At 40.7% G+C, this 24,598-nt stretch overlaps 1 protein-coding gene across 8 annotated transcripts in view; it reads left to right on the forward strand.

Moving 5' to 3' along the window:
* Nucleotides 1-66: 66 nt before the first annotated feature.
* The window catches only part of FAM24B (family with sequence similarity 24 member B), a 33,568-nt gene continuing 9,036 nt past the window's right edge, over nucleotides 67-24,598 (forward strand). For 3 of the 8 annotated variants that reach the window (XM_017858719.1, XM_017858720.1, XM_017858718.1), the window contains exon 1: nucleotides 23,347-24,142. In XM_017858719.1, the coding sequence (XP_017714208.1) occupies nucleotides 23,670-24,142 (473 nt within the window). In that variant the 5' untranslated portion in view covers nucleotides 23,347-23,669. The other 5 variants (XM_017858723.1, XM_017858724.1, XM_017858722.1 and 2 more) reach the window with 5 other exon arrangements.

The following is a 24,598-nucleotide window of genomic DNA, read 5'->3' on the forward strand; positions in this document are numbered from 1 at the left end:
ACGCATGCGCATAAACCAACTGGACTCAACGGAGTTCAAAAGGTGCCCAGGAAGCGCGAAAGAGCCGAGCATGCGCACTGGCAGCCCCGCGCTCAGCCTCTGGAGACTATGCGCAGGCGCGGTGCACAGCGCGCGGGCGCAAGGGTGGTTTTTCGACGCTGGCGCTGGACAAATAGCAGGCAACATGGACCACGGTTGCTGGGCGGATGGAGCATCTGTGGTCAGGTAGGTGTGGTCTCTTCGCTCTACGCGATGTGCCGGACGAACTCCTGACCTCATTCTCTCCCGAGTGGACGCCAGGGCCTTTTCTGCCTCCACTCCGTCGGGTCTGCAGCATTTGTGGCAGCTAGCGCGGCAGACGCGCTGTCGATTCAGGTTAATTTTACTCCGAACTCTCCCTGCCTCCCTCACACACATTCTCGCGTTAGAGGGGAGTTGAGGTAGATATTGAACGGCGTTAGTGGTGGGCGTTGGGCCACACGGGCCTTTGCCAGTTGCTGTCTCAGCTGATGCTCCCTGATCCTACGGCACTGCCAGGACTGTGCTGGATGCCCTCGTAACAGAAATCAGAAGGTTGAGAAAGATCCCAGGTGTTTGGATGGAGCGGTCACCTGAGGGAGTTTTCCAGATGCCCCATGGGATTGGAAGTAGATCTTGCCTCTTTTTTCCTTTTGTACTCTAGATACATTCTAAGTTGTGTACACCAGACTTTCTGTTCTTTATGCCCTGCCCATTGTAGTCATAAGTTAGCTTTGATACATGTTATCATAACTGGACAGTCTAAAGGAAAATAGGCTTTTTAGAATTACCTATCTGAAACTTCATGAGCAAGATCAATACTATAAGCTGGATTTTGACTTCCTTGAATAAGGCGGAAAACCTAGAGCATCTTGTCGTCTCCCCTTTCTTTCAATCTCGTATGTTCAATATATCACCCAGTCTTGTTTTACTTTTGGTTTTTAAAGAAAAACTTTCCTGTCTTTCTCCATCTCTTCCTCTGTTTTGAAATACTAGCTTTCATCGGAACAATTCCAGGAGTTTCTTTACTGGTCGATAGCCATTATCTCCTCACCAGCATTTTATTTTCTGCACTGCCCTCTACTCTTTTATCAATTGTCCTGGTGCTTGATGCTTTCTGACTGAATCGCCATCACCATTACTGTTTTTTTGAGATGGAGTTTCACTCTGTCACCCAGGCTGGAGTGCAGTGGTGTGATCTCGGCTCCTGCAACCTACACCTCTTGGGTTCAAGCGATTCTCCTGCCTCAGCCTCCCGAGTATCTGGGACTACAGGCGTGCACCACCAGGCCCAGATAATTTTTGTATTTTTAGGAGAGACAGGGTTTTGCCATGTTGACCAGGCTGGTCTCAAACTCCTGGCTTCAAGTGGTCTACCCGCCTCAGCCCCCCAAAATGCTGGGATTACAAACATGAGCCACCGCACCTGGCCACCATTACTTCTTAACAGGCATACAAAGCCCTTTATCCTTGACTTATGCTTGCTTCCTAGACCCCCCTGCTTTTGTACATGCTTTTCCCTCTACCTAGAATGCCCCTTCTTTTGGATAGCAAGAAAAATCCTGTTCATCATTTAGTGCCAAGCACAGCCCTCCACACTGTTTGAGAATTTGTCAGTAATTTCTCTTTGCTACACTTAGAGTTTTTAGATACTATAATTCTCTTGTGTTATGGAGCTTTACCAAATAATTCTCACGTTTGTTTTCCCAACCATCTGTACAGTTGTTGAAATTAGGAATTGTTTTGTGCCTAGTAGAGATCGAGTATAGGTTTGTTGTATGGAATTGATAGAGAGAGCAATAGAGGTTGTTTGGGAACTCTATCACAGTATAAGAGGAGTAGGAAGAGGTGAAACTGGCAAATTCAATCTTATTTTCAAAGCTGAAAAAACTTTGCAAAAGTTAGTGAGAAAATTATGACAGTGAAAGAGATCTGAGCTAACCCACCCCCAATCTTGCCTTGATTATTCTTGGGCTTTTGGGACATTTAGGCTGTAGTTTAAATTATAATAGGCCTTCCCCCAAACTCAACTGCTTTTGCATCAGGCTGGCAGGAGGATAGGAGCCTGGGTCCTGCTAAGGTGCAGACATGAGCTATTATCAGTCATTATTCAGAAGGTTATAAGATATGCAACTTCCCCAATTATTCCTGCAGATAACACCTCTATTGTAGATTGACCTTTTGAGATATCTTTTAAGGTTTTTTTGCATGTCTGACACCCATCATTCCTACAGCCCCACCCGGAAGTGATTCAATGTGCAAGAGGACAGCTTCACCCCTTATGATTTCATCTCTGCCCCAACTAATCAGCAGCAAGCCTAGCGACCTCCACCACTTCCCCCAAACTGCCTCTGAAAAATCCCTAACCTATAAATTTTGGACGAGAATGATTTGAGTACTAAATCTGTCTCCCTCATGGTGTGGCTGGCCTCATGTCTATTAATCTCTTCCTTTACTACAATGCCATGGTCTTTGTGTTGCAGGCAGAAAGAACCCTTCAAATGGTTACAAAGCCAGGGTGTTGTGCTGGTGCCTAGGTGACCTCAATTTTAATGTAATAAATTACTCTTGTCATGAATGACAAATGGTATTTTTTGCTTTATTTTTATTTTTTGACTTGAAATAAAGAATAAGGCATATCTTTGAAATCTTTCCACCAATATCACAATGTATTTTTTTTGCTTGACTGTTTTAAAGAGAAATTTATTACATATAACTTGTTGTAGAATTTAGAGTAGAATCATATATGTATCTACTGTTGCTAACAGAGTTCCTTTATATAGTGGCAATCAAACACTTTAGTCCCAGGACCTTTTACCCTCAAAATATTGAATATTCCAGAAAGGTTTTGTTTTTGTGTGCTATTTCTTATTTTTTAACACTTCTGGTTTCATCTGTGACATGTAAACAGCTTAGAAGTCAATCACAACTGTCCTCACAAGAAAAAAGCTGAACAAATGGAACATTAACAGCCTTTAAAATATCCATCAGATAATGGAGGTCACAAAGCAAATGGCCACCCCAAAACTGGATAGGCAAATGCAGAAAATCGCAACTGAGATCAGCATGCTAGGAACAGAAATCCTCATGAGGCAGTAAATAGCAGGAACACTTAAAATGGTCATTGATGACTTGCTGGAGACTGAGTGTGAATTAGCTTGAGAGTTAGAAACTCCTGGGAGACCACTCATATAGTGCCCTTACACTTTTGGGAGTTTTACCTTTCAGAGCTGCAGCAGATTCTTAGGACAAGGATTGGATTAAAACTCCCTCTTGCTTCATGCAGAAGGAGGGGGCAAAGTAACCATTTTGAAAACTGCCCTCAGCATTTTCCCTAACAAAAGCCTTCTCTCAAAGGAAACTACTTTACCAGAGCCTCATCTGTTCTAGGGAAAGGGCAATTAGAAGACTCCAGCCCCCTCTAGCTTTCCCGTTCTTAGTGGTGGTGAATCTGCAGGGGGCAGCAGCAACCTTAATTCTTGTCAGAAGAAAGAATTCAATCAAGGTTCATAAGGCAGAGTGAGAGACCAAGGCAAGTTTTAGGGCAGGAGGAAAAATTTATTTATAAGCTTTATAAATGGAACAAAAGCAAGTAAAAACACTTGGAAGAGGGCCAAGCAAGTGCCTTGAGAGATCAAGTGCGTGGTTGGACCTTTGACTTTGGGTCTTGTATGTTGACAGGCTTCCGGGGTTGCATTACTTCTTGCCTGATTCTTCCCTCAGGGTGAGCGGTCCGCATGCTCAGTGGCGTGCCAGCACTAGGGCAGGGCCATATGCGTAGTGTGTTTACTGGAGTTGTATGCATGCTTACTTGAAGCATTCTTCTCTTACCCATTAAATGTTCTTAGAAGGTCATATACCAGTTAAACTCTGCCATTTTGCCTCTTAGTGCACATGTTTGAACCCACTTGCCCAACTCCTGAGATCTTATCGGCAAGCTGTTGATCGCCAGTTTCAGGGTTTTGTTAAATCAGGAGACTGCCTTTCCCTAGTGCCAACTGTGACCCATAATTATCAGACTACATTTTATTTAAAAGGAGTTTCGGGGGAAACCCAAAGACAATGACAATGTGAAAACTCAAAGCAAGAATAGTAGATTGAAGCCTCTGACACCGATAAGTACAGCAAACATTAAACACAGCCTAACTTCTAGCCAGATTGACATGAATCAAGTAGCCTGATTACCTCAGTTTCTATACATTCTTCCAGATATATTATGGCTAGCTTTCAACAAAAATTTACAAAGCATGCTAAAAGGCAAGAAAGAACAAGAGACAAAGGAGATATCAGAACCATTTTTACATATGATGCGGATTTTGTAATTCTCAAGTAGGGAATTTAAGGTAGCTATGATTGATATATTAAGGGCTCTAATGGAAAAGCAGATAGCATGCAAGAGTAAAAGGGTAATGTAATGTAAGCAGAGATATGGAAACACTAAGGAAGATTTAAAAGGAAATGATACAAGTCAAAAAACAGTGTGACAAATGAATGCCTTTGATGGGTTTATCAGGAGACTGGACAGGCCAAAGAATAAATGAGCTTGAAGAACTGGTAATAAAAACTTCTTCAACTGAAAAGCAAAGAAAATAGAGAATGAAAAAGTAGACTCTCCAAGAACTGTTGGACAGCTACAAAACTTGTAATAACATGTATAATGGTAATACCAGAAGGAGAAGAAAGAGAATAGAGTAGAAGAAATATGTGAGACGGTAATGGTTGGGAATTATCCAAAATTAATGACACCAAACCCGCTCTTAGAGCAGGAAGCTCAGAGAACACCAAGCAAGATAAATACCGAAAGGTCTATACCAGGGGTGTTCCTGGGCCACTCTGGAAGGAGAAGAATTGTCTTGGGCCACACATAAAAGGCACTAATGCTAACAATGGCTGATGAGCTTAAAAATTGCAAAAAAAACCCTCATGCTGTTTTAAGAAAGTTTACAAATTTGTGTTGAGTTGCATTCAAAGCTGTCCAGGGCTATATACAGCCCGCGGGCTGTAGGTTTTTCAAGCTTAGTCTGTACCTAGGCATATTATATTCAAGATGTGGAAAACCAAAGTCAAAGAGAAAGTCACTGAAAGAAGCCAGAGGAAAAAATACATGCTATGGAGGAACAAGAATAAGAATTACATTTCTGATTAGAAACCAAGCAAGAAGGGACTGGAGTGAAATATTTACAATGTTGAAAGAGAAACCCCACCAAACTAGAGTGTATCCACAAGAATTATCTTTCAGAAATGATGGATACTTTAAAGATTTTCTCAAACAAAAGCTGAGGGAATTTGTCAATGATAAACCTGTGTTGCAAGAAATATTAAAATAAGTTCTTCAGAGGGAAGGAAAATGATCCAAGGTCATGAACTTGGATCTACATAAAGGAAGAGCATCAGAGAAGGAATAAATGAAGGCAAAATTAATTCCTTAATGTATAGGTACCTAACAACAGAGCATCAACTATGTGAAGCAAAAATTGATAGAACTGCAAAGAGAAATAGGCAAATTCACTATTAATGTTGGAGACTTCAACAACCCTGAATCAGTAGTTGACAGTTTCAGCATGCAGAAAATCAGTAAGAATATAGTTGAACTAAATAGTACCATGTGTCCACTGTATCTAATTGATATTAATAGGACACTTCAGCAATAGCAGAATACACATTTTTCTGAAACACTCCTGGAGCATTTACCAAGATAGAGCACATTCCAGGCTATAAAACACCCCTTAACAAATTTAAAAGAATAGAAATTATGCAAAGTATGTTCCCAGATCACAATGGTATTTAATTAGAAATTCATAACAAAATACTTGAAAATCCTAAAATATTTGGAGATTAACAGACATGCTTCTAAAATAACACTTGGCTCAAAGAAGTTTCAAGAGAAATTTAAAAGTATTTCGAACTAAATGAAAGTGAAAATACAACTCATCAGAATTTGTAGAATTCAACAAGAGCAGTGCTTAGAGGGAAACGGAGAGTACTGAGTACATGTTGGAAAAGAATGATCTAAAATCAATTATGTGAGCTTTCACCTTAAGAAACGAGAGAAAGAAGAGCCATATATAGGCATACCTAAGAGAAACCGTGAGAAGTTGCTATCTGTGGCAACTAAAGCCTTATGAAATGTATTTCTTCTACAATAAGACTTGAAAGTTGAAATTACTCCTTGATCCATGGGCTGTGGAATGGATGTTGTATTGGTAGACATGAAAACATTAATCTCCTTGTACATTGCCATCCAAACTCTTGGGCATTAGTTAGCACTAATGTATTGAAAGAAACTTTTTTTCTGAGCAGGAGGTCAAAGCAGGGAGCTTAAAATATTCAGTAAACCAATGTGTTGTCATCCTGGTTTAGTTGTTCCATGTATAAAGCAAAGACAGAGCAGATTTAGCATAATTCTTAAGAGTCCTAGGATTTTCAGAATGGTAAATGAGTGTTGGCTTAAACTTGAAGTCATCAGCTATATATCAGTGACAAAGTCAGCCTGCCTTTTGAGTCAGAATCAGTTTTGAAGCCAGGCATTGACCTCTCTAGCTATGCAAGTCCTAAAGGGCATCTTTGTCCTATAGAAGTCTGTGTTCATCTATACTGAAAATCCATTGTTAAATGTGGCCACCTTCAAGAATTATCCTAGCTAGAGCTTCTGGATAACTTGCTGTACCTTCTACATCAACACTTCCTGTTTCACCCTGCACTTTTATGTTATAGAGATGGTTTATTTTTTTAAACCTCATGAACTGACCTCTATTAGCTTCAATCTGTTCTTATGCAGTTTCCTTACCTTTCTTAGCTTTCACAGAATTGAAGAGAGTTAGGGCATTGTTGTGGATTAGGTTTTGGCTTAAGGGAATGTTGTGGCTGGTTTGATCTTCTATCCAGACCACTAAAACTTTATTCATATCAGCAATAAAGCTATTTTGCATTCTTATCTGTGTGTTCACTGGAGTAGCACTTTTAATTTCCTTTGAGAACTTTTCCTTTGCATTCCAACTTGGTAACTGTTTCATGCAAGAGGCCTAGTTTTCAGCCTATCTGGGTTTTCAACATGCCTTACTTACTAAGCTTAATCATTTCTAGCTTTGGATTTAAAGTATGACGTACGTGACTCTTCCTTTCATTTGAACACTTAGAGACTATTGTAGGGTTATTAATTGTTATCATTTTGATATTTTTGTGTCTCAGGGAATAGGGAGGCCTGAGAAGTGGGAGAGAGATGAGGGAATGGCAGTCAGTGGAATACTCAGAACACAATTTGTTGATTAAGTCTGCCATGTTATAGGGTCATGATTTATGGTGGACCAAAACAAGGGCAATAGTAACATCAAAGATTGCTGATCACAGATCACCATAACATATATAATAATAAAGCAAAAGTTTGAAATATTATAAGAATTACCAAAATGTTACAGCAGAGACACAAGTAAGAACATGCTGTTTGAAAAATGGTGCCGATAGACCTTAATACAGAATTGCCAGAAATCTTCAGTTCGCAAAACGTGCAGTATCTATGAGGCACAGTACAGTGAAGCACAGTAAAACAAGGTATGCTTGTATACGTAAAGCAAGCAGAAGAGAAGACATAGTAAAAATCAGCAAAAATCAACGAAATTGACCGAAAAAATCAATGAAATAAAAAACTGGTTCTTTGAAAAGATAGATAAAGTTGATAAGCCTCTGGGAAGGCTAACAAAGAAAGAAGACACAAATTATTAATATTAGAAATGAAAGCGGGACCATTAGTACTGATTCCACAGGCATTAAAAGGATAAAAAGGGAGGTCGGGCGTGGTGGCTCATGCCTGTAATACCAGCACTTTGGGAGGCTGAGCTGGGCAGATCCCCTGAGGTCAGGAGTTAAGAGACCAGCGTGGCCAATATGGTGAAACCCCATCTCTACTAAAAATAAAAAACTAGTCAGGTGTGGTGGCACGCGCCTGTAGTCCCAGCTACTCAGGAGGCTGAGGCAGGAGAATCGCTTGAACCCGGGAGGCAGAGGTTGCAGTGAGCCGAGATTGCACTACTGCACTTCAGCCTGGGCGACGAGTGAGACTCCATCTCAAAAAAAAAAAAAAAAAAAAAGGGTAAAAAAGGAATAATATACAAACAGCTGTCTCTGAATTTGATGACAGATGAAATGGATCAATTTCTTAAAAGACACAATGTACCCAAACTTAGAAAGGAGAAATATATAATCTAAATAGGCCTATATCTAGTAAAAAAAAAAAAATTAATAATTACCCTTCCAAAAAATAAAGCACCAGGACCACATGAGTTCACTTGTGAATTTTCCCAAACATTTGTAGCAGAAATAATACAAATTTTCTGCAGTTTTATCCAGAAAATAGAAGCACAGAAAACACTTCCTAATTCATTATATGAGGCCAGCATTACCCTAACACCAAAGCAAAATAAAATCATTAGGAGAATGGAAACATACAGAGCAATACCTCTCATGAGTACAGATGCAAAAATCCTCAACAAAATATCAAATAGAATCCAACAAGTAGAAAAAGTATTATATATCAACACCAAGTGGGAGTTACTCCAGGTGTGTAAGGTATTCTTGTATGTTTCTTGTTCAATATTGAAAAACAATTAGTGCAACCTATCACATAAAGAATAAAATAATAAAAATCATATCAATAGATGCAGAAAAGAGGATTTGACAAAATTCAGCACCCATTCATCATAAAAAAATTACTCAGGAAACTAGGAATAGATGGGAACTTCTTCAAGTTAATAAAGAACGTGTACAAACAACCTACAGCTAACATCATACTTAACAAGTATGTATTAGAATGGCTAAAATAAAAAAACAAAACCTGACAATACCAAATGATGCTGCTGGGTATGCATAGCACCAGGAATTCTCATTCACTGCTGGTTGGAATTTTAAATGGTACATATGACTCAGCAGTTGGACTCCTAGTTATTTATCCTGCTGAGCTGAAAATCTGTGGGTACACAAAAACCTGCACATGAATTTGTATAGTAGCTTTATTCATAACTGGCAAAAGCTGGAAGCAACTAAGATGTCCTTCAGTAGGTAAATAAAGAACTGGTATTTTCATATAATAGAATATTATTCCATGATAAAAATAAATGAGCTGTCAAGTAGCAAAATGACATGGAGAAACCTTAAGTGACCATTGCCAGTTGTAACAAGTTAGCCTTAAAAGGCTACATACTATATGGTTCCAACTATGTGACATTCTGGATAAGGCAAAACTACAGGAACAATTAAAAGAATGGTTGGCAGGGTCTGGCAGGGGGAAGGGAGAAGGGTAATGTTGAATAAGTGAAGCATGGGATTTTGGGGGCAAAATTAATCTGTATGTGATACTATAATGGTGGATACATGCATTTATCAAAACCTATAGAACTGTACAACACACAGAGTGAGAAAACTGAATACAAATTACCGAACTTAGTTAATATATTAATATTGTCTCATTAATTGTAACATGCACCACAGTAATACAAGATGTTTTTTCTTGTCAAAGTTACTTTTATTAGTAAAAGTGTAGTACCTAAATATGTATACAAAAGTTACTCAAAAAATCCTTCGTTTTTCCTTTGCTGGTGAAAAGTAGTACACACAACAGACCTCAGTGATATTATGCAACAGTGACCCATGCTGGTGTAGAATTCTCACAGCTTTTTAGGAGAACTTTGAAAAAAGCAAGTGAAATATGTAATACCTGATTGTTTTAACTCCAATGAACTGTGGAAATATGAAGAAGCTAAGGTTCTTCATTATTCATCAATACCAAAAGTAAAGTTGAAAATTTGAATTCCTATTTGGCTTTCTTGCATTAAATGATCAGAATAAAATTACTGTAATGCTAAACTTTTTCAACAACTTCATGTTTTTCACTCTTGCTTTCTACAGTGAACATGTGTTGTTTCAGTTGGCTCGGAATCCCTTTCCCTTGGGGATGAGCTTCACCACTTATCCACTGTGATTGTGGCAGGAGTTATCAGTGACAGTGTATGTGACCCTGACCTGAACAAGATCATAGGCCCTTGTCCCTTTTTCCACAAGGACTGGTACAATTGAAGGGCAGGTGATCCAGGGAAGAACAAACTCCTTTTGTAGGATTTGTGGACCCTGGAAAAGGACATTATCTCTCTCCTTTTTAGATCATAGATTTTAAGGATGTGGGCTTGTAGTTGACACTGGCCCAGTATGTGGAGGGGGCCAGCCTGAAAATGAAACCAGGAAACGGAAAAACAGTCAGGAGATGTTGGTTAAGAGCCCTGGCAACAACATCCAAGGCTATGCCTATGGATGGTAATGAAGTTTTGAGGTTGTTACTTCAGTGAATCAGTGCAAATGAAGTATTCGCTAAGGAATTAAACACAGAACTAAACAGGACAGACTGAATAAAAGAAAATAACAGTGTATGTGAGCAGGGGAGAGGGCCATGTGGGAATTCTGTCCTATCTACTCAATTTAAAAATAAATAGAAAACTGTTCTAAAAAGGCTTTTGAAAGCTCTGTAGCTGATTCGAATGCATATACAGTTTGCTAACCACTAGTCTTGTCGTTTATAGCCTGCCTCTGGAACCAGATTTGCTGAGTTCAATTCCTGGCCCTTTTCCCTGCTAACTGTGTGGCCTTGGACAAGTTCTCAACCTCCATATGTCCATGTTTTCCCATTTGTTATTGCCTCCATTAATAAAATGGGGATGATAATAGTATTACCTACCTCATGGGGTCTCTTAAGAGAATGAAATATCTAAGAGCTAGTGCCAGGCATGAAATCATCAATCAGTGTACTGTCAGCTATTACTTTGTGATTGTGGATGTTACTGTTACCTGTAGGTAGGAGCAGCTGAATTCTTTCCATAGAGATTCTTTAACATGGCCAGAAAGCTACATGTCCTGGTGATAAGACCAAATGCCTTGGCTTAATGGAAGTGGGAAAGATGGTTCTTTGTCTCTGGTCTTTCGACTGTTCAGTAATGGTTCTCATTGAAATTGAGCTCAGGTTCAGTGCTTCATGGGCTTCCTTTAGGCTGTCCCCTCCCAGGCTGGCCCTGCAGCTTGATTTGCCTGATAGAGACCACACTTGGTACTAAGAAGAGTTAGTACCAAGGTATATACCTTCCACAGTTGCTTCTTACACAGTCATTTAGCTAAATACCATCAGCAGTTGGTTTCTCCCATTTGGACACCTGGAGAGAAAAGTAGTTATGATGTCTCTATGTATAGTCCTTAAAGAGCAAAGAAAATATAAGGCAGAAGGAACGTTGTTGTACGAGAAGAATTCTTATTTGCATTTGTGTTAAAAAAAAACCCAGTTTGTAATGAAACCTGACTTATTCTTTATAATCTCCATATATAATGCAACAACCATTTTGCTTATTATTGGCTGAAAAGTCCCTAAAACAAAGGCCTTTTATTCATTTATTTTAGTTAAAATAACTCATTTGAAGAACAGTACATGTTTATTATAGAAAATAAGAAATACACTGAAAAGAAAATAATAAAATTTCACAATCCCAACCACTTACAATCACTGTTAATAACTTCATGTATTTACTTTTCTTTTTTCTCTTCTTTCTCCTCCAGATTTCTAAAATGCTTATACTTACTGAGTCTTATTCTAGGGAATGTGAATATTGAAATGAACATGAGAGACAGTCCCTGCTGTCATGGCATTTATAGTCTAAATACAGGAGACACACGGTAAATAAACCAAAGTTAAATTATCATTGCTCTTTAGAATCTAATTAAATACGGTGATGAGATAGAGGGTGTCTTGTAGGTGGGGGTTCAATAATATGGCCAAGGAATGCCATTTTGAGAAGGGGAAATTTTAGCAAAGACATAAAGAGGAATGCACTCAGGTGTGACATGACCTTGGGGAGGGGTTGGTGCATGTTAGGCAAAGAAACAGACAAAGGCTAAGGCCTTGAGGCAGGAAGCAACTGGGCATGTCTACACAATAAGGGGAGGAGGGCCAGGGTGGCTTGAATGTCGGTGAAAGGAAGCAAGATAGGAGGAGGAGGTGACAGGAAAGAGAGGCAGGTAAATGGTCAGATTATGAGGTCTGTGTAGGTCAGATAAGGTGTTTGGATTTTACTCTAAGATCAATGGGTACTATTAGAGCAGAAAAATGATACGGCTGACTAGTTTTCAAAGAATGTCCAGTGGCTCAGAATGTGAGCTCAGCAATGAAGTCAATATATAAAAATTCACTGCTCCTGTATACCAGCAATGAACAATTAGAATTTGAAACTTGAAAATAATACTGTTTACAATAGCACTAAAAGTTAAAGAAGCATTTAGGTATAAATCTAATAAACTTTGTGTAGGATCTGTATTCTGAGTATTATAAAACATTGATGGAAATTAATCAAAGAATATCTAAATAAATAGTGATAGTCTATGTTTGTGGATAGGAAAATCCACTATTAAGATGTCAGTTCTCCCCAATTTGGTCTACAGATTCAATGTAAAAAAGTTAGATATGTAGATAGCTACAAGTTGATTCTAAAATGTATACGAAGAGGCAAAGGAATTAGAATAGCCAAAACAAACTGAAACTGAAAAATAACAAAGTTTAAGGACTCACACGATTAATATTAAGACTTATTTTGAAGCTACAGTGACCAGTGCAGTTTGACACAGATAAGTGGAACAGAATGGAGAGCCCAGAAATAGATCCACAAAAACAAGATGATTTTTTAAAATTTTCAAAGGCAAAGTTTTTATAAACCAATTGGATGTCCACGTGCCAAAAGATGAACCTCAACATATGCCTCATTTACAAAACTAAAGCAATATGAATTGTAGACCTAAATGTAAAATATAAAACTATAAAACATATAGAAGAAAATAGAAAATCTGTATGACAGTGGGTTTGGCAATGACATTTTAGATCTGACAACAAAAATATAATCTGTGAATAAAAGGATAAATTGGAGTTTATCTAATTAAAAACTTGCTTTATTGAAGACACACTTAAAAGAACGAAAAGAAAAGGCATAGACTAGGAGAAAATATTTGCAAATCACATATTTCATAAAGGACTTATATCCATATCATATTAAAGAAGAAACTCTAAAAACTGAATAATAAAGTAAATACCTAATTTCAAGAAATAAGCAAAAGAGCTAAAAAGATACTTTATCAAGGAAGGTATCTACCAATAAGCATATGGATGGCAAATAAGCATATGAAAAGATGCTCAAAATTATTAGTAATTAAATAAATCAAATAATAACAGCCAGATACCACTTCAGATGTGTTAGAATGACAAGCAAGCAAACAAAAAATCCTCTGACATTATCAAATGCTGAAGAGTAAACATAGCTGCTAGAATTCAATTTCATTGCTAGTGAGAATGAAGAATGATACACCCATTCTGTAAAACAGTTTAGCAGTTTTTTATAAAGTCAGACATACACCGAATACACAACCCAGCAGTTCTACCCTTAAGTATTTACCAAATGAACTGAAAACTTACATTCACACAAAAACTGGTATGGGAATGTATTATAGCAGCTTTTTTATAATTGTCAAAACCTGGAAATAAATCCACATGTCCTTCAGTGTATGAATGGATAAACTGTGGTCCATTCAAACAACAGAATATTACTTCACCATAAAAAGAAACTATTGATATACAAATATTAAATGCATTTTCCTAAGTGCACAACACCAGGTCCAAAAGGCTAAGTATAATATGATTTAGTTTATATGACAATCTGCAAACCCAAAACAAAAGGATGGAAAATTGACCCGTGGTTGCCGAGTGGTGGCATATAGGGGAGAAGTTGACTGTAGGGGCCACAGAAGGGAACTTTTTAAGGTGATGGAACTGTTCTTTATGGTACGATTGTGGACAAATACTTGATTCCGTGCGTTTGTCTAAAACCCATACTACTATATATCACAAAGAGCGAACTTTACTGTGCACAAGTTAAAAAAAAAAAGTCAGATCAAAATGTTGGGTGGAAGGGGCTGTGCCCAGACAAAATACAAACTACCGGGAGTGTTGGCAGCTGATGGCTCTCAGTGCCACTGCTCTCCAGGAATTCAAGACAGTTGTCTTGAACAACTTCACAGACCCTCCTTGAACAACTCCTCATCCAGTGACTAGTCGATATAGGCATATAAAGGTCTGAGCACACTGCCTCAATGGGGCATCTTGGAAGGGCCAGCCTAGCCTTAAAGTCTTGGAGAATTGGTGAGAACCTTTTATTGCACCTGCTTCATAGTTCATTGACTCTTCAGTCCTGCTTCCCTCACCCCTCACAGGGGTGGATTTTGTATACACTCCCCAGAGAGCCTCCTGTACACAAGCCTCTGTGTCAGTTTGTTTTCCAGGTTCCTGACCTATGACAGTTGGTACAAAAGTATGTAAGGGAATGGCTCTGCCATTGCACCCTGGCAACCTTGCACCTTTCCACCCTTCTGGCCATGCAAGACGAGGCCTGAACCCTAGTTAATGTGAAGCTTGGTGGAATGCCTTTGATCCTCCAGGATCAAGAAGGATTTGAGAGGCTTGTAAGGAGCTGCTACAAGGCCATCGCTCACTCACCATCTTCTCTCCTCTGGGAGGCTTTCATGAGTCAGTTCCTAATGGCTGCCTCTGTTCTGATAAGGTATAAAGCTTTCTGCCATGCTTCCATCAGAATACAGCTTCAGAATATTAAACCACTTAGCTTCAGTCTGTAATTGGCTCCTTAGCAACAAATTATCCCAAAACTCACATCATAGTCATCCAACCTGTTTTGTTTGGTGTCATCCTATTTGGAGTGTGGAACAGGGATTGGGACGTCTTTGGCTAAGCTCTCTCTCGGTGTCTGAGTACCAAACCGCCTGAATCAAGAAGTGGATTACTGTGTCTTTACCAGTAGAATCAGTCAGGCCCTGCCTTGTCTTATGTGTGCTATCCACTTTCATACAAAAGATGCAGAGAGACCAAGGATGGCCAATTCTGTGGGAGCCTAGTTTCCTGAGTCCTGGAAGAGGAACTGCTGATGGAAACCTGAAGTCTGCAGGAAGAAAAAAGCATCTTTCCTAAGGAAATTTAATATATTGCCAGATCCCTAGAGGAACCATGTTCAGATTTTGCTCACAGAAGTCTGTTGCATAACTGCCAGGGAGGCTGGGGTGCCCTGAAGCCTTAGTACGCTCCCTCTGTAGTCTCTGGGGAGCACCAGCCCAAGGGGTACTTCTCGCTGGTACCAGGGACACCATGTTTAGAAGGATTTAAGGGCTCTGTGTGCCCCACAGACAGTAAGGGCTACCTGGGTAACCACTCTCTGTGATCTTCCCCCCCAGTTCCTAGAACTTTCCTGCTTCAGGACCCAAAGGTGCACATTCAAGAATGCAGGAGGAGTAATCTGCTGTGGGCACAGGCGTGCATGGGGAGGGATGCACAGAGGCACAGTGGAGCCATCCTGAGCATTCAGAGCCAGCCTTGCCAGTGCCTGAGTAGTTGTCAGCTGGTCAGCAGGCACTGACATGCACTTCCAGCCCATTTGGGGGACATAAAAGTAAACTGATAATGTTTTCTTTTGTTCCTTTTTAAAGCTTCTGTTTGACAGTTTAAGGCCTAGATATGTGAGTTTGAAGGGTCTGTACTTCCTCAAGAGCTTATAACATTCTTTTTGTTATTAAGGCCTCAAAACTTGACTGGAGGCAAGTCTGAATGATGAGTGCTTTGGAGAGCATGACAAAACTAGAGAAATAAAAGGAGACGGATACTTAAGTACCGTAAATACACAAGTACAGCAAAACTGCCTTTGTGGAGCAGAGGTAAATGTTCTCAGCGTTGTACTGATAATTTGAGTTTTATAAACTTATTTAAATGTAGTAAGAGAAATGACCAGTTGTGAAGTGTAAATGGATTAGATAGCAATTCAATATTTATTGCTTTGAAGACTGACGTATGTAATAGCAAGAAAGAATCGTGAAAATTCAATTGCAACAAAGCTCGTTGGCTTCATGTTTTGGACCAAAATGGTTCCCTTTTATAAGTGGCAGCATAGTAGCCTCATGGTAGGCAAAGTTCTCTGATGACCCCCAAGGTTCCAGCTCCCCCATGCAGATATCTTGTATATTCCCATCCCCTAGAGGGTAGGCTGGACCAGGGAATATGATGGAATGTCACTCTTGTGTCTAGGTTACTAATCAGCTGACTTTGAGCTAATCAAAATAGAGATTATCTGGGTAGATCTGACCTTATTAGGTAAGCCCTTTTACAGAAGGTGGGTGGAGCATCAGAGATGGAGCATCAGAGAGAGGCTTTCCTCCCAGCCTGGAAGAAGTAAATGGCCTTGGAGTGAGAGGGCCTGTGAGTAGGTGGCCTGTAGGAGCTAAGAGTGGCTTTGGGCCATCAGCCAGCAAGAAATAGGAACCTCATTCCTACAGTCACAAGCAACCAAATTCTGTTTGTGTCCATCCAGTGAAATGTAAATGCAGGACTGGGCCTGGCTGTGGGGGCTGGCAGCTTGGGGACATCATGAGACCACTGGTGTTTAGAGGGGGGAAGTGGAGGGAGCGATATAGTGGCTGAGGGAAGCAGCAGTAGCCCAGGGTGATTTTTCTCAGTCCAGGTGAAATGAAGATCGATCTGTAATCACTGTCTACATCTCTTTGCAACATGCAGTGGGTCTGTCCAGGGGAGAGGGGGCTGGAGAAGGAACCTTTGGGGCCAGTAAGGATGCTTCTGCAGTCCTGATTTAGGCCCAGGGAAAGAAGGAGAGACCCCTGGAGACTCCCCAGCATGGCTAGACTGAGACTGAGGCCTCAACACACTGGAAGTGGGAAAGATATTCAGATACTTTTGCTGTCTGGTCTTTCCAGTGTGAAAGGCCGTTCTTATTGGGATTGAGCTGCAGAATCAGGGCTTTATGGACCTCCCCTAGGCTGACCCCTTGAAGGCAGGCACTGCTGACTCCCCACACTGACACTCTCTGCTTCAGCAGGGTCATTCCTTGCTGCAGCAGCCACAGATGGTTCAAGTCAAGAAGAGCAGGAGAGGTTGCTTGTTTGCTACACAGGGAACATAGTTGGCACTGCCTGCTTAGCTCCTCATAGATGATATTTGGCTTTTCACAAAGTAAGCCACCACAAGTTGGGTGTCTATCCATATAAACGTTGAGACTGCTGGTCTTGGGACAGAGATTATAGTTGGTTTTGGTCTCGTCCTGGTTGCTACCCCTGTGCTGATTGTGTCTGTTTCTAATGTGCCATGACAAAGATGTGAGTCACTTAACAATGAGGGACATCCCTTCAAATGGGATACCTGGACACTCTGCTTCCACAGGGGCATTCCTTGCTGTGGCAGCCACATATGGTTCAGGTCAAGAACAGCAGGAGAGGTTGAAAGGCAAAGGCATGTTTGTGTATACTCTTGGCTTTTTTACCTTCTGGCTTGGGGCTGTGAGCTTGTAAATAAAATGTTCTCAGCCTGGTGGTTCTGTGTGTCAGCACTGCCTTGTTGTCCCTTTAAATAATTGAGTTTCCTATTGGGTGTTTAACTCAGCATGTTAGCTGAGCTCTTCCTCTGTCTGAGGCACTATAGACTGATAAAACTGACAAGCTCGATGATCTCCCCTTTCCTGAGCTACAGAGTTCTTGAGCTGTTCTCTTTTCCCTTCTCCAGTTGCCTAAGAGATGGTGAGATGGGAAGCTGCACTTGGAAGACCCTGGAGGATGCCTGACAAGAGGATGTCTGACACATGATGAAGTTGGAGCTCTTTTTGAAATGTTTCTTGCCCTTCCTGGAGCAGAGGAGCCATTATGTATGTAGGTGAAATAAGATGAACTGTTACTTCTCTTGAATCATGTGAGTATGGAGAAGAATGCTTCCCAAGAAATGAGAGGTTGGTTTGACAGACTCAGTCTTGTCACATTTTGCGGAAGTTAAGCCTGCGAGTTAGAGGGCAGATCCCAGAGCCCAGTGCGTGGCAGACTGTGACCTTCCTTGTCACACCTGCACCTCTGGGGGATCTGCATGGATCACCTAGACAGGCACTGATAAGGTAGAACATGGTAATCCATCACTAAGTTTGCAATTTTTTCTCTTTGGTTCTTTTAAAACTGATTTTACAGTCATAAAGTTTTGGAGGGAATGATTGGATGGGAATTTGGGAGATGGGAAGAGAGGTGTAATCTGGTTCTGGGACATATAGTAAAATGTGCCATTTGGATTTTACAAAGACACAGAAACTGTCTTCAAACCTTGGCAGTTCATAAAATCCGATTGCATGTTGTTCACCACAATTTTTATTTCTCTGAGAATAAAGGATTCAGTTAAGGAGATCCTCTCTCTGGGACAAAACCCAGCTCTTCTCATGGCAGTTGCCAGTGCCATAGCAAGGTCCCCATCTGCACCAAGAGTCTGAAGGTAAAGATGAGTTTTCTGGGAGCAGAGCAGAAAGAGCTGTGGAGGAGGCACAGAGATGGGAACTGGGTCAAGTAGGGAGCTCACAGGCTTATGTAGTTTTGGATCCAGGTTGCTTCTGTCTCCAGAGATGCAATTTAGCATGCTTCAGGGTGTTTGCAACCATTTGACTCAGGTGTTAGTCACAGGATGGGCAGTTTGCAAATAACTGACTTGGGTGAAAGTCCTTGTGGATGTGAATTACAGAAAATTTCCATAGAGAAAAGGCCAGCCCCTGTATCAGGAATTGCATTTTGCAAAGTTGAACTCACTGATTCTTAGCACAGTTGCTGCCTACCTTTTGCCATCTGGAACACATGGCCCCATTCCTCTCAGTACTCTTGAGTAGTCACCACATGTGAATCATCAGTGAGATATTGCTTTGAATGAAAACATCAACACAAAAATCAGCCCCTTCCTTAGATGAAATGCAACTAGATTTATTTGCAGATCTTTCAGCTGACAGCCAAAATCACAGCCTTTGAATAATAGAGTTAGGGGGACTGGGAATGGGGAACAACACATCATTTCAGAAGGTTCAGGAAGGCTGGGGGTGGAAGAGCATTGGACTTGGGAAGCAGGAGTTGGAGGAAAGGATTATAGAACCAGGTCGTAGTTTCTTTGCTGCCAGTTACTTGCTGTGTACGTGACTCAAGAGAGTCACTTCCACTCTCTGAGCTTCAGTTTCCTCATCTTTCAAACAGAGGTTTTAGTTATTGCCTCCTGGTTGTCTTCATTACAACTCAGAAAGATATTACTAAAACACATTGGAAGTAGTTAAATGTTGGTGACTTATAAGCAATGTAGAAAGTATGCATTCTTTTTAATCAATGAAATAATATTAGTCAGGGTTTAACTGCTATGTCTGAGTCACTGCACTGTCTAAATTTAGAGGTTCAGTTGGAGAAAGTGATGAGTGCCAGATTGACAAAATTCAGATTTCGGTCAATGATCATAATATGTGCCAGCACCTAATAGGTTGCAGGTTCTCTGATACCTAGGGTTGCAGAGCTCCTGCCCCCATGGAGCTCACAAACACCTTGAAAAAGCAAACTTTTAATGCACAAGCCCACAGACTATCAAACAGCAATCAAGTAACCACAGAAATAGAGGGAAACCGAGAGATGAAGTAGTCATCCCCATGGTGAAGGTCCACAGGCCCTAGCTCCTTAATGATGACTAAGCTTATTTAGGGTTATATCCCTCTGAACCCAAGTAGGGACTACAGACATCTGCTACCACACCTGGCTAATTTATTTTCGTTTTCATTTTTAAAATTTTTTGTAGAGATGGGGTCTCACCATATTGCCAAGGCTGATCTCAAACTCCTGGGCTCAATTCAGTCCTCTTGCCCCACCCTCCCAAAGTGCTGGGATTATAGGCATGAACCACTACACCTAGTCAACAATTCAAATTTCCATATAGGCACAAACAAAGGGCATGGATACATAGGGAGAGGACAATTAACACGAGAGGGAGAGAGACGGAAATCATTGAAGGTTTTATAAGAATGTGGCATTTTATTGAAGTCTTGCATGATTGTATTTCAGCAGATAGAGGAGGTGAGGGACAGGGAGGGCCATCTAACCAGGTCAGAGGCATGAAAATACATGGGGTGTGGGGTAACGCAGAGGGAGATGAGGCTGGAAAGATGTTATGTTGAGATATGGGCTGGACAACACATGCGAAGGGCCCAGGATACACAATTTAAGGAGACACTCATTTTCAGGATTGAGCAAGCATAGGGTTTGTGCAGAGGCTGTGGCTTTTAAGCAGAGGACTGATTAAAAAATTTCCCATATGGGGGACTTCCACTTAGGGGAAGAGATACTTTTTCTTATTCTTCCTAAGTACAACTAAAATCCATGGATATTATATATGAAACAAACATAAGACTTGAATAGGTGGAGAAAAGAAGGAAGGCTAGCTAGGGACCTTGGGATCAAAGTAATAGCATGGTAGTGAGTTCCGTAAGTTTTGTTTTTTGTCTCAGATTCCTAAACTTGGAGCTGAGGAAATGAGTAACTTGGAAACACCAATGGGTTCAGACAAAAGAGCCCCAACAAGAAACTAGTTTTTCTGGCCAAAAGACCAGGAAATGGGCAATTCAACAAGACAGAAAACTTTTAGACAATAACTTCTGCATTCTAGGCAAACACCATAGAAAAAACTATGGCCCTATCCCAACTCCACCAGCGAAGACTGAGTAGACAGCCTAGAAGTCTACTATTACCAAGCAGTAAAGAAGTATCCCAAAGCACCCGTCCACCAGGGTGGTGTCAGAGAAGGATGAATAAAGAGCAGAGACTCAACTCTGACCCCTGTGGTATCAGTGGAGACCCCTTGGGGAGTCTGGATTTCTTCTCTGACCCAGTAGGTAATGAGACAGCTTTCCACTTAACTTCTGGGTGGCACCAGAGGAGGCCTGGTGAAATTTCATGACTTTTATTATCTCACAGTGGTAATAAGGCCAACTCCACTGCAGTGTCAGTGGAGACTAAAACATAAAGGGATTTTCCTGTAGTCTTCATTATAAGAACCGGGTGAGCTCCTGTATTGGGGGAAACCCCAGCCTCCAATATGGATTGAATATGGATTCAATATGGAAACCCCGATATTCAATATGGATTCTTTTCTATTTCCCTAAGCGTCAGCTGGTCTGAGAAATAAAGGGAAAGAGTACAAGAGAGAGAAATTTTAAAGCTGGGTGTCCAGGGGAGACATCACATGTCGAAAGGTTCCGTGATGCTCCCCGAGCGGTAAAACCAGCAAGTTTTTATTAGCGGTTTTCAAAAGGGGAGGGAGTGTACAAATAGGGTGTGGGTCACAGAGATCACATGTTTCACAAGGTAATAAAATACCACAAAGCAAATGGAGGCAGGGCGAGATAACAGGACCACCGGATGAGGAGAAATTAAAATTGCTAATGAAGTTTCAGGCACACATTGTCACTGATAACATCTTATCAGGAGACAGGGTTTGAGAGCAGACAACCAGTCTGACCAAAATTTATTAGGCGGGAATTTCCTCATCCTAATAAGCCTGGGAGCACTACAGGAGACCACGGCTTATTTCATCCCTTCTCCTTCGACCGTAAAAGACAGCCACCCCCAAAGCAGCCATTTCAGAGGCCTACCCTCAGGGGCCATTCTCTTTCTCAGGGATGTTTCTTGCTGAGAAAAAGAATTCAGCGATATTTCTCCTATGTGCTTTTGAAAGAAGAGAAATATGGCTCTGTTCCGCCCAGCTCACTGGCAGTTAGATTTTAAGGTTATCTCTCTTGTTCCCTGAACATTGCTGTTATCCTGTTCTTTTTCCAAGGTGTCCAGATTTCATATTGATCAAGCACACATGCTTTACAAACAATTTGTGCAGTTAACGCAATCATCACAGGGTCCTGAGACGACATACATCCTCCTCAGTTTACGAAGATGACGGGATTAAGAGATTAAAGTAAAGACAGGCATAGGAAATCACAAAGGTGTTGATTGGGGAAGTGATAAGTGTCCATGAAATATTCACAATTTATGTTCAGAGATGGTAGTAAAGACAGGTGTAAGAAATTATAAAAGTATTAATTTGGGGAACTAATAAATGTCCATGAAATCTTTACAATTTATGTTCTTCTGTCATGGATTCAGCTGGTCCCTCCCTTCGGGGTCCCTGACTTCCTGCGAGACTCCTGGAGATGTGACTCATGAAAGTGAGCCACAACCCAACAAAACAAAACAAAATTTGGCCCTCAGGAGTTTTAAAATATTATGCTAGTCCCTATTCATCATCCAGGAAGACATCAGTTACCATGTAAGTGTTCTTACCAGTTGCTGGCTCTGGCAATGGCTTCTGCTCCTAAGCTGAGATTCTCTGTATTCACCTTTCTCTTTAGTTTTGGGGGTGGCTGTTTGCCCTGTGACCAGTTTTCTGGTTGACTTAAGAGTTGTTGATTCAGCTTTTATTCAGTCAGTTTATTCAGCTTTTTACTTGTTGTGAAGATGGGAATGATGACTCCTAAGCCCTTCACGTGCTGGTGCAGAAACTGGAAGTCCTGTGTTCATTTTTACCCATTTATTTTTCTTTCTGTATTGCAGTTTGGATAATCTCAACTATATTCAAGTTCACTGATTCGTTCTTCTGTCAATCCACATCTGCTATTAAGCCCTTCTAGTGAGTTTTTCATTTCAGTTATTGTAGTTTCCAATGCCATAATTTCTGTTTGGTTCTTTTTAATAATTTTTATCTTTATTGATATTTTTTATGATGAGACATTATTTTCATATTTTCCTTTAGTTTTTTGGACATGGATTCCTTTGAACATATTTAAAAGACTTTAAAAGTCTTTTCTAGTAGGGCCAATGTCTGGGCTTCTTCCAGAAAAGTTTTATTTATTGCTCCCCACTCCTTTATGGGCCATACTTTCTTATAGGCTTTTTTGAAAAGTGGACATTTAAAATAATATAACATGGCATCTCTGGGAATCAGACTCTTAACTAAAACTTTTCTCTGAGGGAAACAAAGCCTGAAAAGGGGAGATTGAATATTACATGGCTTAAGAGAATATTTAGACATATCTACTTCCATTCGTGCTAAAATATATCTGGAAGTGGAATGGAATTCAGAACTCCATGAAAGAGAGCTGGTGTCCAGAGTGTTGATGTCACACAGCCTGTGTCCTGATTGGCACAGAAGTTGGAACTAGATTGTGGATATCCGTTCTGCTAGCTCTGCTGGAAGACTGCTTCTAAAAGCGAGGTCTTCAACTTTGGATGTTAATCATTAGAATTTTCTTTCTCAAATTAAGTTTGAGAAATTCTTGATAAGATGTCCTGTTCCCTAAAGTTTACTTTGATTGTAATTTTTTTTTACTGTTGGCTTTCATCCAGCCATGAAGAGTTAAAACGTGGTAAGTATGCTTTGGCAGTCAGATTGTTTATTCTTCTCCCCTGGCTCACTTTTTCCCAGTTTCAGAAAGTTAAACTAATTTTTTATCTCAAATTGGATTTCTTGGGAGAATTTAAGATTTAAGAGGAAAACTGTCAGTTGTCAGAGGAAGAATTGTAAAGTTCTTTTCCTAAAACATGCATCATTTACAGAATGGATTTGCATATTCTCAGTATTGTTGGGATAGTAACATTTGGAAACAGTCATTTCCACAGAAGAGCTTTGAGCCTGACATCCAGTGAGGAGTCATTTCTGACTCTGAAAATGAGTCTAGCTCAGGAGGCCCAGATGCTGGGGAATGATGCCATCAGCTCCACTGCAGGCCTACTTGTTGTTTTCAGCTGCACATCACACCTGTGAAAGGGAAAGATTCTTCCCACTGTTTGTCCTTCTGATAACCTTCTCTCTGGACTTTGCATTTCCATTCCTTTTCATTGACAAATGTACTTTTTTTTTTTTTTTTTTTTTTCCATCTCTGGGCCAGCTTGGGATCCTAGACTGCCCTGGGAAGACATCTGTGTTTTATACACACAAGGATCTGTGTTTGGGGTTTTTTCTTCCTCCCCTGACATTGACATTGCTTGGTGGTTGTGTGGGGAGGGAGGCCACATGGGCTCAGTGCTTGCTTGTACTACTCTGCCTAGGTACATCGAAGTCTTTTGACCTCCGTACAGTGATTATGCTTGTCATTGCTGGTGGTATCCTGGCAGCCTTGCTCCTGCTGATAGTTGCCGTGCTCTGTCTTTACTTCAAAATATACAACGCACTAAAGTGAGTCACATGTTCAAAATAAACAATGCACTAAAGTGAGTCATATAGAGGAAAGGGGATAACACTCCCTCAATGGGATACCTGGGCTCCCTGTTGGAGCAGGGTCATTCCTTGCTGCTGTGGCCATACCCCTGGGTGAGGTCAAGAAGAACAGGCAGCTTTGTAAAGGCAAAAAGACAGCTGGGTCTAGTTATGTTTTTTCTTTCTGGCTGGGGTTGTTAGAATGTTCTCAGCTTGGGCCTGTGAGTATCAGCACTGCTTGGCTGTCACTGGATCTCACTAAGTTTACCATCAGGTGTTTAATTCAGCACCTTGGCCAAGCCTTCCTCTGTCCTGGGCACTGCAGGCTGCAGATTCTGTAGGGGAGACTGCGTGAATGAGCTCTGCCTTGTACTCATGTGGAGGACGGGCTGGATTGATCTCTTCTTGCCTGAGTTGGGAGCTCTCAGGGTATTC

Source organism: Rhinopithecus bieti, unplaced genomic scaffold, assembly GCF_001698545.2.
Source record: "Rhinopithecus bieti isolate Rb0 unplaced genomic scaffold, ASM169854v2 scaffold_42745, whole genome shotgun sequence".
Taxonomy (NCBI): Eukaryota; Metazoa; Chordata; class Mammalia; order Primates; family Cercopithecidae; genus Rhinopithecus; species Rhinopithecus bieti.